We start from the raw sequence: 17,102 nt of genomic DNA, 5'->3' as shown, positions 1-17,102 counted from the left end.
AGGCGCACCACCATGCCCAGCTAAATTTTTGATTTATTGTAGAAATGAGGTCTTGCCAAGGCGCCCAAGCTGTTCTCAAACCCATAAGCTCAGGGAATCCTCTCATTCCGGCATCCTAAAGTACTGGGATTACAGGCTTGAATAAAACTTTCTGAATACCATAATCCTCTTGTATTCTGTGATTTGCCCAACTTACAAGGTGGACACATTTATCAGCTTATAGGTGGGAATTAAATTGGATCACTGAAATTTGGGCCAGTGTACACAGTGTGAACAGAGCAAATTTTTTTGTACTTGCAAGCTATGCCTGTGGCCTATGAAGAAGCAGTCCTGGGCTTATTGTGAACCTTCCATATCTTTGTTTTAAATATCATCTCCAAATTGTTTACTAAGTTCAATATTAATGGAAGTTGTTTGTTAGATGATAAGAGAAATCAATTACACATAGCCTATTTTAAAATTACCCTCACTTGATTTGTTAGTATATATATTTGTGTCTGTTGTGGGAAATTAAACTTCAGAAATGTTCCCTTTCAGTGATAGAACAAATAGAAATCTGGCTTGTGGCGTCTACTTGCTTCTTGTTCTTTTAGACTAGTAGAGGAAAACAGCAAGTACTCACTACCACTAATGTAAAAATTTTCCAAATCTGCTGCTCTGGGGGCTGATCTCTTTTTAGAGGTTATATTAGGAAAAAGAAAAGGCCAGTTCTCTATGATTTGTATCCTTTGTTGCAAGCCTAATGGCAAAGGGTTGAAGATAAAGTTCAACTACTCAATGAAGTGTAACTTTGAAAAGTGATATTACCAAACCTAGAGGGACCATCTTAAAATCAGAAAAGAAGGACACTGTGTCTTCCAGGTTAAGAATGCCCAGCTGGCAGGGGCCAGGGGAATCATTCTGTACTCGGACCCTGCTGACTACTTTGCTCCTGGTGTGGAGGCTTACCCAGACGGTTGGAATCTTCCTGGAGGTGGTGTCCAGCGTGGGAATGTCTTAAATCTTAATGGTGCAGGGGACCCTCTCACACCAGGTTACCCAGCAAATGGTGAGTGATCAGGCCTCAGTTATCCCTGGACACTTGAATTTATTTATTTATTTATTTTGAGTTGGAGACTCAACTCTGTTGCCCAGGCTGGAGTTCAGTGGCACGCTCATAGTCTCCGCAGCCCCGCAGCCTTGACCTGCTGGGCTCAGGTGAGCTTTCCTCCTTAGCCTACCAAGTAGCTGGAACTACAGGCATGTGCCACCACACCCACTATTTTTTTATTTATTGTATAGAAGAGGTCTTGCCAAGTTGCCAAGGTTGGTCTTGAACCCATGGGCTCAGACAATACTCTCACCTCAGCCTCCGAAAGTGCTGGGATTATAGGCGTGAGCCACTGCGCCCGGCCGAAGCTTAACTTTTTAAAGTGACTTTACTAAACAATTTTCTTTGACATAATGAATTGTGTCTTTTTCTAATTCTCTTTGCATTTAAGAATTAATTTAGCACTCTGAAAATTTTGGGTGCAGATCCCTTATACCTCGTTTGGAACCTTGGAGCCAGATGGGTTTTGGAATTCAGAATTTTTCAGATACTTAAAAAATAATATGGCCTCTATAACATGTATTGCATAACATTAACATAGGGGACTGGGACCGAATATAGGAAACAAGCATGTACATATATTTGCATCAGAATGTATGACTACTCACACAAGGGAATAAATTAAGGAATATAGTTAGATTCATGTATTCAAGTCAAATTTTGTTGTCAAGTGAGTTCAGGTAAGATCAGCTTTTGCTGTCAAGTAAATTTCCCCCAAATTCATGGTTTCACAGTTGTTTGGATTCCGCAACTGTGGGTAGTGTACAGGAGGACAATTCTGTAAATTTGTTAGATGGCACATACAGAATATAGAGTTTTGTTGCTATGGAAAGATAATAGAGAGAACTTTTAGGGAGTATTTCCTAAATACTAGCATTTTACTTGGCATTAACAACCCTATAAGCCAGATGGTCTCAATAGGGGAGAAAGGTGACACTGGAAGAAGTGAGCAGTCTGCCTGAGATGTCCACACCTCTCAGTGAGAAGATGGGATTCCAATTTCAGGTAGCCTGGCCCCCAGAATCCACAAGTCTGATGCTGAAATGTGCCCCTATAAACTATTAATAAAGTGAGCTAACTTACTTTGAATATACTCAGCTATCTGATAATGTTTACAAAAATCTGTGCTTATTTAGTTTGAGTAGTTTAAAGCTAACAAAATTTGTATAACTTGGGTAAAATAATTTGCCAAAGTATCTGTGGGATTTACATATTTATTCGTCATCCATTTCTTTCCCCCCATCAAATTGTAGACTCCTTTCTCCTCTAAAGATTTTATTTTCTTTTGTCTTTGTAAATCTTCTTGGAATACAGCATATTGTCACATTTTAAAAAATTACATATTTCCCTATAATAAAACATATGACTTATCTGACTCTATCTGAATTTGACTTGCTCTACTTTTTTATTTCCAAGTTAAAAAAAATACAGCTTCTTCCAAGAAGCTCCCATACAAGATATCATTATGTCATTTCACCTGTAAAAAGAATAAACTTTTGCAATTACCTAAGTTTCTGACTAGATAATTTAAAAACTTGGAGGAAAAAATGAAAGAGCAGCTTACATTTTTCTTAATTCTGAAAAAAATGATAGAATGTGTGTTCTTATATTGAGATAGAGTTTACATGTAATCAAATGCATACATCTTAAAAGTTGCATTCAATAAATTTTGGAAATTGCACACATTTATGTCATCCAAAATAAGATATAAGGGCGTTTTCATCATTCCAGAAAGTTCTTTTATCCCTTTTTCTGGTCAATTTTCATTGTACCCTCTAGAAGCAATCACTTTCTGATATCTAGCATCATATGTTAGTTTGCTTGGTTTTGAACTTCATATCAATGGAATCAGACAGATTTTTTGTGTGCCTTTCAAGTGTAGTGATTTGAGATTTTTCTATGTTATTGTAGTTTGTTCCTTTTAGTTGTTAAGTAACTTTTCATTGTGGGCTGATAGTATGGATTGTTTATTCATTATCCAGTTGTCAGAAACCTGGACTGTGTCTAACATTTGGCTAATATAAATGTGACTTTTTTGTGGGTGTATATTTCCGTCTTTCTTGAGTGAATACTTAGGAGTGGAATTGCTGTGTTATAGTGCATGTTTCTGTTTGGCGTTACTTTTCCAATGAGTTATCCTAAGTGATTGTCTAGTTTTGGACTCTCACAAGCAATGTGTGAGAGTTTCAGTTGCTCCACATTCTCACTAAAATTTAGAATTGTCAGTCTTTTAAAATTATTCTAGTATGTGACTTATAGAGAACCATTTAAATGGGACTGAGTTTTTATTGGAGGTATGCTTAATTTTTTCTTTTCAGAATATGCTTATAGGAGTGGAATTACAGAGGCTGTTGGTCTTCCAAGTATTCCTGTTCACCCAATTGGATATCATGATGCACAGAAACTTCTAGAGTAAGTTTGTAAGAAACAAATGGATAACTGTTTGGGCAATTCTCATTATTGTTGGTTTTCAAATGTTATGCTTCTATCTTCATTATTTGATACTGAAATTCTCTGAGATGGGTGAAGCGTATAATTTACACTTTATAGGACAGTAGTTCTCTTCTGGAGTTTACTATATGTATGGGTATCCAGTGTGTGACAGTCATGAAAATGAACCTTTCAGATTGCTAACTGCAGGCAGCATATTTGGTCAATTTCTCCAGTCACTGTGCTTCAAAATCCATCACCCTGTTTTTGTCAAGGCCATGCTTACCATAGGTGTTCCCAGGTAGTGACTGAGTGTGGCAGGAATACTATGACAGGCCTGTTCCTTGAAGACTCAAGACTCTTCTGATGTGAAACTTTGACTGAAGGATTCCTTGAGAGCCTGGCTCAGATAGATGCTGCTCCCAGCATGCCTTTCTTTTCTTCTTCGCTGTCTCCTTTACCCAACATCAGACCTGCATTGCAATCTGATGGCTGTCTCAACCTTCCCTAGCTCCATCCTTATTTTTTTTACAGGTCTTTCCCCTAATAAATCTCTTAGTCATGAGTTCCTCTTACTGTCTACATCTTGGAGAACCCAGAATAACATACTGTAAGGGCAGCTTCCATCCTGTTTGTGTCTGTCTTCTTCTTTCTGTCTGCTTTCATTACCGATTGTTTCCAGATTTGTTACTATTTCCTGGCAGTGAAACTCTTCTGGTTTTCTGCACTGCTTACTCCCACCCGCATGCCTCTCCTTCTGCATGATCCTTAAGGAGGGCAGAGAATACTGACTTTTCTGAAAGTAACATTGTTAGAGACCAAAGTGGCAATAGTCCCTTTTATGAATTCAAAGCATTTTTCTTAATTATTTTATTTCCGTATCTAGAAGGAAGCATTTTATGACTAAGTGCAAGATCCTCATTTTTACAGGTGAGGAGACTAATATCTAGAGAATTGAAGGGATCTGTTCAATTAAAGGCAGATAAAGAAAGTATCCTCATCCTTTTTTATTTTTCTTTTGATTGCTTAGCTTTACCACACCGGTTGAGATTCAAAATCAGGCACAATTTTTGAGAGCACTGTGGCCTCTGCATTTGCCTGAAAATATTTATAAATAAAGTCTAAATATTCATGATACTTAAAAGATGAAAGTGATTGTAGCATTACTTATTGTGTAAAACTGAACAACTCAAATCTTCAACAATTGATGAGTAGGCAAATGTATTACTGGCTATAGTAGTAAAAGAGGCCATTAAAAGGTATGTTGCACAAGAATACTCAGTGATATGGAAATATGGTTGTTATTCACTATTAAGTGGGAAAAAAATTAAAACAGTATAATCTCAGTTATATAAGAGCTTTTTTTTTTGAGACAGAGTCTTATTCTATCACCCTGACTGGAGTGCAGTGGCACACTCATGACTAACGCAGCCTCAACCTGCTAGGCTCAAGCAATCCTGCCACAGCCTCTCAAATAACTGGGACTACAGGCATACACCAACATGCCCAGCTAATTTATTGATTTATTGTAGAGACAAGTTGCCCTGGTTGGTCTCAAACCCTTGGCTTAGGCAGTCCTCTTGCCTCTGCCTCCCAAAGTGCTGGGATTACAGGTGTGAACCACTGCTCCCAGTGAAAATTACAGGCTGGGAGCGGTGGCTTATGTCTGTAATCCCAGCACCTTGGGAGACCGACACAGGAGGAGCCCAGAAGTTTGAGACCAGCCAGGGCAACATAGTGAGATCTTGTCTTTACAAAAAGTAAAAAATTAGCCAGGTGTGGTGATGTGTGCCTGTAGTCCCAGCCACTTGAGAAGCTGAGGTGGAAGTATCGCCTGAGCCCAACAGGTTGAGGTTGCCCTGAGCTGTAATCAAGCCACTGCACTCCAACCTGGGTGAGAGTGAGACCTTGACTCAAAAAAAGAAAAGAAAAATTGCAAATGCAATTTAATTTTAATTATTTTAAGTTAACTTCTGTAAGTCATTTTGTAAATACAACCACTATCAAAATAACTTTAATGAAAAATTGCATTTGGCATTAAAAATACTGTAATTAAAAATAGGATGCTTCCTTTTTCTCTACTTATACTTTGTAAGGCATAATGACACATTTTACTTTACTGGAATTTAGTCTTTAAAAATATTTTTAGAAGAACATACAATTTGTTTATAAATTTCACTGTGAAAATGGACTCCCTGCGCACACGTACCTTGGGAGTGTGTAACTGTCCTGATAGTCAATACTGTTTCTCTTAAGTGGCCAGCAGTCTAACATTACGTATTAATCGGAAAAGACAGCGTTCCTCAAGCCTGTAATCCCAGCACTTTGGGAGGCCGACGTGAGAGGATTGCCTAAGCCCAGGGGTTTGAGACCAATCTGGGCAACTTGGTGAGACCTCGTCTCTACAGTAAATAAAAAAAAATTAGCCGGGTGTAGTGGCACATGCCTGTAGTTCCAGCTACTTGGAAGGCTCAGGTGGAAGGATCGCCTGAGTCCAATAGGTCAAGGCTGCGGTGATCATGTGTGTGCTACTGCACTCCAGCCTGGGTGACAGAGTAAGACTCCAACTCAGAAAAAAAAAAAAGGACAGTATTTACAAAGTGGATATATCATTAAATGAAAATTTATTAATAATTATGTGAAAAAAAGAAGAGATAACACAGTCATATAATAGCCCCCATGTGCTGAGGACTTAAGTAAAAAGTTGATGAAATGTGAGCTTTAGTAAAATAAAACTGCATGTTGACTTACCACATGACCAGAAATATAAGTCATTCCACAAATGTACCTTGAGTGAATATCTCTTGGAAGCCATTCAAGGTCTCCTGAGAGAGCTGTAACAGTGAGATTAAAGCCATGACTGATGGAGGTGCCTTCTGAATGGAAGCAGAAGAGAACACCATGTGTGTTCTTTCTTGTTCTTCTTTACATCTACTGAAGGGCCCGTAATTATGTGGTTCTCATTTGCCTTCTGGGGTAACTCTTCGTAGGGTAATGACAGCAACAACAGCAATAGCAATAGCATCTATCATCCTGGAGAACTAATTATGTTCCAGCAGTGACAACTGTGATTAATGCTTTATATATACTTTCTCAACCCACACAACAACTTTTGAGTTGATTGTAACTATTTTAAAATCAGGAAATCAAAGTTCAGAGAATGTGATAGATTTGGGACCCAAACTCTTGTCTGATACAGAAGACAACGTGGTAAACACCACTTAATCTAGACTTAACACCACAAAAGTTAGTGCCTCCCTTGGTCATGGCTTTATCTCACTGTTATGCCTTTGCTCAGGAGACCTTTAATGGCTTCTCATAGCTATTCACTTGAGGTACATTTATGGAATGACTTTCATATTTCCAGCCATGTAGTGAAAATATGAATGACATATAGCCTTTGTTCATAAGTGTGTCACAGTGTAGTACAGAAACTCACAACTTAATAGGGGTTACATGATAAACAGCAAAATTCTAGAACTTCATTGTATCCCCTTCACCATCTAGCTCCCACATCTATTACAAAAATTAAACTCATTTTTTGAGAAATGAATTCATATGCAAGTGTAAGAAATAATACAGAGAGTTCCCATATACCATTTACCGGTTTCCCCCAATGGTAATTATCTTGCAACATACGGTATAATGTCACCACCAAGATGCTGATATTGATTCATCAAGATACAAAACATTTCCATCACCACAAGAATTCCTCATGCTGCCCTTTCATGGCCACACTCACTTCATCTCACCTCCCCCATATCCTCTGAACTTACCCCTAGCAACTATTGGATCTGTTCACCAATTCTATAATTTTGTCATTTTAAGAATGTAACATAAATTTCCTCAGATATGTAACCTTTGGAGATTTTTTTTCCCACTCACCATAACTCTCTGGAGATTTGTTTAATTTGTTTGTGTATGAACAGTTTGTTTCGTTTTTCTGCTGAGTAGTATTCTATTATAAAATGGGACCACAGTTTGTTTAACTTTAACCAACTGAAAGACAATTGGGCTATTCCCAGTTTGTGATTACAAATAAAGCTGATATGAGTAATTGTGTACAGATTTCAGAATAAGCTTTTATTTTTTAATTTTGAATAATAATAAATATTTAAAATATATAAATAAAATAAATAATATTTAAAATAAAATGTAAAAATAATAAATAATCATTATTATTATTATTTGCGTCAGGATCTCACTCTGTTGCCCAGGCTGGAGTGCAGTGGAACAAACCTCCTGAACTTTGGCAATCCTTCCACGTCAGCCACCTGAGTTGCAGGGACTACAGGGACGTGTCACCACATTTTTTTTTTACTTTTTGTAGAGATGAGGTCTTGCTTTGTTGCCTACATTGGTCTCGAACTCTTAGCCTCAGACAATCCTCTCACCTCGGCCTTCCAAATTGCTGTGATTATAGGCATGAGCCACCGTGCCTGGTCTAGTTTTCATTTCTGTGTAGTTGCTGGGTCATATGATAATAGGGTATTTACTTTTGTAAGTAACTAACAAACTTTATAGCAGTGGTCCCCAAACTTTTTGGCATCAGGGACTAGTTTTGTGGAAGACAATTTTTCCACAGATGAGGGCGGGGGGACAGTTTCAGCATTACATTTATTGTGCACTTTATTTCTATTTCTACATTGTAATATATAATGAAATAATTATACAATTCACCATAATGCAGAATCATTGGGAGTCCTGAGCTTGTTTTCCTGCAACTAGATGGTCCCATCTGGGGGTGATGGGAGACAGCACTAGCATCACCATCTCAGCTTCACCTCAGATCATCAGGTATTAGATTCTCATAAGCAGCACACAACCTAGATCGTTCACATGCTCAGTTCACAATACGGTTTGTGCACTTATGAGAATCTAATGCCACCACTGAACTGACAGAAAATGGAGCTTAGGTGGTAATGCATGCATTGGGGAGCGACTGTAAATACAGATAAAACTTTGCTTACTCATCTATCACTCACCTCCTGGTGGCCCAGTTCCCGACGAGGGACCCCTGGTTTAGAGTGACGGCACCATTTTACATCCTACCAGCGATATAGTTTCTTCCAATACTTTCATAAGCACTTTCTCATGTTTTGACATAATGAAATATCAGGCTCACTTGGTGTTTTCTTTCAATGTTCCTTGTTTTATGCCAGTTTTTCTTTTTTAATCATGAGTGAGTGTTGAATTTTGCCAGTTTCTTATGCTGTTTTAAAATTTTACATCAATTAATTTGATCATATGGTTTTTCTTCTTTTACTTTTTAATGTGGAATATTACACTGATTTTTTAAAAAATGTTGTGCCAACCTTGCATTCCTGGAATAAATTCCACTTAGTCATGGTATATGATTCTTTCACTATGCTGTTGAATTTTGTTTGCTAGTATTTTGTTGAGGATTTTTCCATCAATATTCATAACTTTATCACAAGATAGTAGTCTGTAGTTTTCTTTTTTGTTATTCTTAAAAGTCTGTTTTTGTTACTAGGGTAATATTTGCCACTTAGAATAAGTTTGGAAATATTTCCTCTTTCATTTTTTGGAAGAATGTGTGAAGAACTTGTGTTCATTCTTTAAATGTTTGGTAGAATTGAACAGTGAAGCCCTCTAATACTGGGCTTCTCTTTCTGAGAAGTTTCTATTACTTATTTAATCTCTCGTTATAGTCTGTTCACATTTTCTCTTCTTGAGTCAGTTTTGGTATACTGTGCCTCTAGGAATTTGTCCATTTTACTTAGGTTATCTAATTTTTTAGTACATAATTGGTCATAGTACTTTTAATAATACTTTTCATTTCAGTAAAATTGGTAATAATGTCCTCTCTTGTTATCCTGATTTTAATAATTACAGTCTTCTTTCCTTTTAACTTGGTCAGTTTAACTAGTGGTTTGCCAGTTTTGTTGATCTTTTTAAAGAACCAACTTTGGTTTCATTGTTTTTTCTACTTTTTTCACTTTTCTATTTTATTATTTCTGTTCCCATCTGTATCATTTTTTATGCTTTAAGGGCTTAATTTGCTTTTCTTTATCTAGTTTCATAAGATGAAAGATTAGTTTATTTATTTAAAAACTTTCTACTTTTTAAATGTAGGTGTTTATAGTTGTATAGTTTCCTGTAACTACTACTTTAACTGTATCCCATAAGTTTTGTTGTGTCTTTTTAAAAATTAATTTCAAAGTATTTTTAAGTTGAATTTGTTATTTCTTCTTTAACACATTGGTTATTTATGGTCTGTTTGTTTAATTTTCACATATTTGTGATTTTCCGAAATTTACTTCTGTTATTGATTGTTAAATTCTTTTTATTGTGTTTGGATTAATTTTAAAAAGTGTATAAGTAATAAAATGATCATATGATTTCAACCTTTTAAACTTATCAGTCTTACTTACAGTCCAATGTATTTTCTATCCTGAAAAAATCTCCTGTGTACATTTGGAAAGAATATGGATTTGTTCGTTGATGTATGGAGTGTTCTGTATGCTCCACTAGCCTTTCTGGTTTGCCAGCTTCATCAGCTCCAAGTCTGGAGATATGAACTAAAAGATAATCCAGGGGATTCCTTGCTGTTTCATTTTTCTGTGTCCTGAGGTGCCTAGCTGGTTTATTTTCTTCTTTCCAGTTTTCAGAGTTGTGTGTGTGCGTGTGTGTGTGTGTGCGCGCGCGCATGTGTGTGTACATGCACCTTCTGCATCTTCCCAGAAGTGAGTTGTGCTTTTCAAGCTTTATTCTCAAAATGCCCTAATCCTTTCATACTCCACCAAGTTAATCCCCATGCCTTACACTTGCTCTATAGTTCTTGCCTCCATGTCTCTTTACATCATACCCTGTACCTAGAATGCTCTTCACCTCCATCTTCCCATGCCCAGCTCTTACTCATTCCTTAAAATCCAGATCAAGTCAAACCTCATTTAGAAAGCAGTTTTTGATCACAAAGGCTAAATCAAGTTTTCCTTTGTCCATATTCTGTAGAGTTTAATCTATCATCTGTCATGTTCTATGTTATATTATGATTCGTTTTATATGTAAATTTTATATATATTTTTTCCTGAGTGACTTATAAACTCTTTGGTGGAAAGACCATGTCTTGTAAATACTTGTATTTCTTAGTGAGTAGAACACAGTGCCTTGAGGATAGTAGACAACAAATTTTTGCCAAATGGTTAAATCAAAATTAATATGCTATAAAAGATACAGGTTTATACATTCTATACTGTTTACGCATAATTATTGAGCATCTGTAATCTACTAAATATTTTTTAGAGATATTAGCATTTATATTTCTGATATTTTTATCGTTTGAAATTGCAGTATTCAACTTTTTAATTTTTCTGGAATTTATTTTTTTATTTATAGAATGAGAGGAAAACTAAATAAATTTGTATCTCAGTAACATTTATCGACTAAAACCTTTGTTCTCCTTGCAATCTGTGATATTTCCTTCAGCAGTATATTCGATTCTTACATGTAATTACTATTATGTTCTGTTCTAGTCATCTGTTTACCTGTTCTTCTTGGGGGCTTTGCAATCTTGGCTTTCTGTTTTATTGTTTGTGAGAACAGGATCTATTAATTATCTTTCTTATGTTATAATATATACTTGCCTGTCATTGTTTTTGACTAATTTACTTTATTTTGTTTCTCATAGTTTAATTTTGAAACGAAAATAAGCTTACAAAGTTCACACTTCAGAAGGATTTATAGTACAGTTTCCTTCTTACTAACAGCCTAAAGGCAACCAATGTTATTAGTGTTTAGTGTATCTTTGAAGAAATACTCTATGTATAATCAAGCATTTGTATTTTCCTCACTTGTCTTTCACAACTTTTTTTTGCCATATTTAATACCCTACTCTTTTGACAATGGACCTCACTTTCTACCAAGTAAAATGTCTCTTCATGTTACTTGATGATTTTTATGTAAACTCTATTATAAGTATATAAATATATTTTATAGTATGTTACTTGATATCCCATTTATTAGCTAAACTGCCTAGTGAGATAAGAAGAAAAAAATTTGTTGTTTGATAGAGCATTTTAAAACAATACTATTTCTAGTTATTTTTCCATGAGAAGATGATCTGACTGGTTATTTTATGATTGCATGCTCAGTAGATTCAAGATAAATTTGAGCTATTCACAGAGGCAGGCAGGGAACAAGGTCTGTACCACAGATACAGAAGGAAGCAAGAAAGTGTAGTGCATGCTCCCTCACAGAGCCTGGATTGCACAAGGGTGTGTAATCAGGGAGGAAGCTGTCACAGATAGACTGAGAGTTTTCACTCTACATTTCATATTTAAACACTTCAATATAATTTTAAATAATGACATTTGTTTGTCAGGGTTATTACTTAAGTGGAACTGCATTGAAGGTTTGCAATGATCATTTAACAGGAACAAATGGCCCTAGGAGAGCCAGCAAACAAGGCTGTTCCTGCCCTATGGTTGATATGCTTCAAAGTTAATAGTTATAGTAGACAGATTTATTTTGAGCTCTCAGTCCCTTAAGTTTGTCGGAAACCACATTCATCCATCTGCGGCTCTTTAGTGAAGATACATTGGTTTCCTGCTCAACTCAATAAATTGTTGGGTGTGGTGTCTCATACCTGTAATCCCAGCACTTTGGGAGGCAGAGGCAAGAGGATTGTCTGAGCCCAGAGGTTCAAGACCAGCTTGGATAACTTGACAAGACCTCATCTCTACAATAAATAAAAAGTTTAGCTGGGTGTAGTGGCATACGCCTGTGGTTCCAGGTACTTGGAAGGATCTTCTGAGCCCAGCAGATCGAGACTGCAGTAGCCCTGAGTGTATCACTACACTTCAGCCTGGGTGACATAATGAGTCTCCAACTCAAAAAAAAAGCAAAAAAAAAAAAAAAAAAGCCAATCCATTCTCTTAATACAGTAAAGACCAATGTATTGAAGTGAAACTATAAGACCCACACCGCTTCATAGATACTGCTGTATTATCTTGCTCAGTTACCTGCTGAGTGATAACCAGGGACTAGTGGCATATACTGAGTCTTTTTGAATAAATAAAATAGTGTGAAGCTTTTAGGAGCCACTGAGGTGAAATCCTTTGTTTTGCTCTTCCTAATAGATGTGTGAAATTACTTTGTAGAGGATGACCATATACATATTTGGGACTTTATTTATCAGTGGGAGAAATAGCATAATGGAAAATTACAGAGAGTTAGACAACAAGTTCTTTCTTCAGGACATGCTCTGGAAAGCACTTTTAACATGATTGACTGCTGTTAACACTGAGTTCAAAATCTTATCAATCTTATCAATAATTAGAATACCAGCTACACCACTTACCAGTTGCATGCTTTGCACCTGTATCTATTCCCCCCAACCGCATGCTCATCTGTGAAGTCGGGATAATAATACCTCATAAGGTTGTAGTAAGATTGTATTATATGCAAAGCCCTTTGCACTGTCCCTGAGTCACTGAAGCCATTATGACTGGCATTCAATAAAATGAATTCATTGACATTTTAACTTGTAACTTCAAGATTTCCCTTTAGTTAATAATATTTTTGTGTCCAACAGGAGGATGGGTGGCTCAACATCCCCAGATAGCAGCTGGAGAGGAAGTCTCAAGGTGCCCTATAATGTTGGACCTGGCTTTACTGGAAACTTTTCTACACAGTTAAGACACTATTTTAATTTTAATTCTTTTTAGGGTGAACCTTTAAACAATTATAGAGGATGACAGAAAAAGTAAAATATATCTATCACCAGCAGGGAACAAAACTGCAAGTTGAAAAGGGGAATACTCCCTTATTAAAATTGGCGAATGTCATTTTTGCCTGTGTACAAGAGGTGAGTGACTTGCCTGAGCCCAAGGGTTCGAGACCCACCTGGGCAACTTGGCAAGACCTCATCTCTACAATAAATCAAAAAATTAGCCAGGCATGGTAGCACGCGCCTGTAGTTCCAGCTACTTGGAAGGCTGAGGCGGAAGGATCACCGGAGCCCAGCAGGTCGAGGCTGCGGTGGCCAGGAGCGGCCACTGCACTCCAGTTTGGGCGAGAGAGCGAGACTCTAACTCCAAAAAAAAAAAAAGAAATCTTTTAAACAATGACAGAAGATTTAAAAATTGTGAGTGTTGTTGGGTCTCAACAAAAAGAGATGGTACTTTGGTGAGCTGAACTTCAGAACCCAGGACTTTCCCACCTCCCACTTCTCCTGCTAAGTGCACAGTGGAACTCTCTCTGAAGTTCCCTTATCTGAAGCTCCTCCAGAAGAAACAAAATTGTCTTTGTTCCCCTCCCTGAAATGTTATTAACCAGGGAAGATTGAACTCCTGGTTGGAAGGAAGACTGAGGAATGTCGTCACATCTGGACAAACTTTGTCACAACTGTTGACTGTTCTCTGATTCCATTTAATTTCTAAAGAGATTGATTTACAAACTATTGTCTGCTCTTTGGACCCCTTCAACTCCCCTAAAAATCATTTACTATACTTTCAAGTTGCCTGAGTTTCCCATCTCCCTCTCCCTTATGAAAAGGGTGCTATTTAAGCTTCAGCTATCCAGCTGAGACTTACTCATAGTTTGGCCCTATGTTACACTTGCACATAAATACATTTTCATGACTTTTCTTCTTTTAATGTATTGTCAGTTTTTTCCAGCAGACTAGAACCTTCAGAAGGGTAGGGGAAAATTCTTCAGTGTTTATCTGGTAACCAATTCTTTTTTTTTTTTTTTTAAGAAAGTGTCTTTTGTCTTTGCATTAGAAAAGTCAAGATGCATATCCATTCCAACAGTAAAGTGACAAGAATTTACAATGTGATAGGTACTCTCAGAGGAGCAGTGGAACCAGGTAAATGAGTCTTTTTCAGCAAATATTGGTTGAGCAAATGCTAAGTACCAAGTAAAACCAAACTCTGGGAGTGTAAGGTGAATTAAAAAAAAATATTTGCCCTAATGGAACTCACTTAAACAAAAAATAAATATGAGATAATTTTGTATTGCAACACATGATGTAAAGAAAAGTGAATGATTGGGCTATGTTGTGCAGATAACCAAGATAAGTGATCATGTGTAGGTCTCAAAGGATCGAGGGAGGAAGAATAGGAAGAGTTTTTGAGGTCATTTCTCTGAGATTTCAGGATTTGTTTACCATATATTTTGCATAGGGAAATATCTTCATGGTGTCTATAAACATCATTATAAGAGGTAGCATTCCTAAAAAATTAAAGTAACTTTAATTAATTAATTTTTTACATAGTTTTATTTTCTATGACTAAAGTCATTGATGAAATATACAGACACATAATTTCCGTAGGATTTCAGATGACTTACTGATTAATGTATTTTATATATTACTCTTACTTCATTATGCTTCAGTTTCATAGGAACTATCTGGCACTTTACTTCTTACCAAAACAGATACCATTAAATTGCATGTGTTTCTTATAAGCAGCTGGTGATTTCTCTTAATATTTCCTATCCTTCCAGTGAATACTAAACAGTATATAATGAACTATTCTTGAGCCCTGTTGAGTACCTATTTTGTGCCAGCCCTGCTAAGCATTGGGACTGAAGAGATACAGGGAAGACACAGACCAGAAACCAGGAGCTCCCGGTTTGATGGGGAGCAATACATTTAAGTGTGATATATGCTCTACCAACCCTGAGAGCTAGAGAGACAGAACAATTCTCTCTTCCTTTAGAAAATAGAAAAAGTTCATAGAAAAGATATTTGAGCTGTACGTTAAAAATGGAATAGAAGGAATAGAAAGAGGAGAACTTACTGGGTGGCCACTGTATTCTCTTACTCTAAAAATACAAGAGACCAAGTGGCAAGTAAGGTAAGATAGGAGTAATAAGGAATTGCATGAATACACAAATAAGGATAATTGTATATGCTTCTAATTACTTATATGCAGTACTTGTAATTACAGCAATACACTGAAGTGTATGTTTGCCATAGCAACATTCATGCTTCTTTCAGGTAAAGGAAAAACATACTAAGATCGGAAATAATATATTTGCACAGGGCTTCAGGAACCTTGCTATTTTTCTTTTACCCATGAGTGTTTTGTGTTTAGGTGCTATAGAGTCATTTGCAATTTGCCTTGTTATTGACCTGAAATGACAATCTCACTATGGTGCTTTCTAGACAGATATGTCATTTTTGGAGGTCATCGAGACTCATGGGTGTTTGGTGGCATTGACCCTCAGAGTGGAGCAGCTGTTGTCCATGAAATTGTGAGGAGCTTTGGAAGACTGAAAAAGGAAGGTAATATACATGAAGAGCAAAAAGGCCAAGCTCTTTGAATCTCAGTTTAGCCTTCAGGAAGTTGAATGTAAAATGACTGGGCACTGTGGCTCATGTCTGTAATTCCAGCACTTTGGGAGGCCAAGGTGAGAGGATTCCTTGAGTCTAGGAGTTTGACACCAGGCTAAGCAGTATAGCAAGTCCTCACCTCTACAAAAAAAAAAAAAAAAAAAATAGCTGGGTGTGATGGCATGCGCCTATAGTCCCAGCTACTCAAGAGGCTGAGGCGGAAAGATCTCCTCACACAAGGGTTAGAGGTGTGAGAATATGTTGCGGGAAAACAAATCAGAGAGACTATGACACTGAGGGTGGTAAGCAGGAAGCTGCATTTATTTCTGCAATGTTGACGTTTAGTCCTGCGAACTCCAGTCGCAAAGACTGGGCCCCGATCGCAGTCGGGCCTCAGCTTTTATATGTTTTACATTGGCTTTGGTGGAAGGGGCTTTTCAAGGTGGAAAGTTTTGTACTTTTTGTAACACTAGCACAAACTTGTGGTTTTGGCTGCAGATGTGGAGCATGGCATGGTATACTGCACCTGAGGAAGTTACACAGAAGGGGCTCAGGTTTCAGCTGCAGGCACTGAGCGCCAGCATTTGCATTAACAAACCAGAACATTTTAACTGTAATATATGTTTTGAAGCATTGTCTAAAAGCCCCCTACCACAAATAGATGCCAAACATTTGACAGAATCCTCCTAGGCAGTAAGGTCAGTATTTTTCTGACCAGAGCCCCTATCATCTTAAATCCTCAATACATTTGACTTGAGGCGAGAGGCTAGAAGAACCCAGGGAACTTCTGCTTATAGTTCCCTGACTAGGAAGTTTTGGCTTATAACGTGATTCTGGTGCGTCCTCTGCAATGAAGAAACCCATCTTCAACTTAGTTGCCAAGAGACACCAATAAGTATATAAATCCACATATTTCAAACTATCATTTAGTACATAAATATTAATAATATAAATATATGAATGCAAAAATAAACACTGCAATTCACTAGCTAACATGAATGGTTGCATTGGTGTTTTTACCAATACTGGTAATGTTGAGATGGTATCAAAAACTAAACTAACCTAAAATGTAGTTCAAATGTTTGGTTTCTTAAATTTAATTTTTTATTTTAGAATTGGGGATGCATGTGAAGATTGTTACATAGGTATATTTGTGATAACAATCATTACACATCAAGAGTAGAGAGTCCATTCTCTTTACTGACTCTGGAAACAGGTGTCTGGGGCTGTAAAATGTAAACCATATATATTTTAGCAATAATAAAAACAATGGCAAAAGTA

The 17,102-nt window shown here is 36.9% G+C and overlaps 1 protein-coding gene across 1 annotated transcript in view; it reads left to right on the top strand.

Annotated features, from left to right (window-relative positions):
- LOC103271409 (glutamate carboxypeptidase 2-like) overlaps window positions 1-17,102 on the top strand; it is a 71,601-nt gene that overhangs the window by 25,272 nt on the left and 29,227 nt on the right. The window contains 5 exon segments of the mRNA XM_021717970.1: window positions 862-1,048; window positions 3,409-3,502; window positions 13,077-13,175; window positions 14,266-14,351; window positions 15,654-15,773. Of these exon segments, the coding sequence (XP_021573645.1) occupies window positions 862-1,048; window positions 3,409-3,502; window positions 13,077-13,175; window positions 14,266-14,351; window positions 15,654-15,773 (586 nt within the window).

Source organism: Carlito syrichta, unplaced genomic scaffold, assembly GCF_000164805.1.
Source record: "Carlito syrichta isolate Samal-C Ts95f unplaced genomic scaffold, Tarsius_syrichta-2.0.1 Scaffold311628, whole genome shotgun sequence".
Lineage (NCBI taxonomy): Eukaryota > Metazoa > Chordata > Mammalia > Primates > Tarsiidae > Carlito > Carlito syrichta.
The sequence above is the reverse complement of the archived record's forward strand: the minus strand, read 5'-3'. Positions and strand labels throughout refer to the sequence as shown.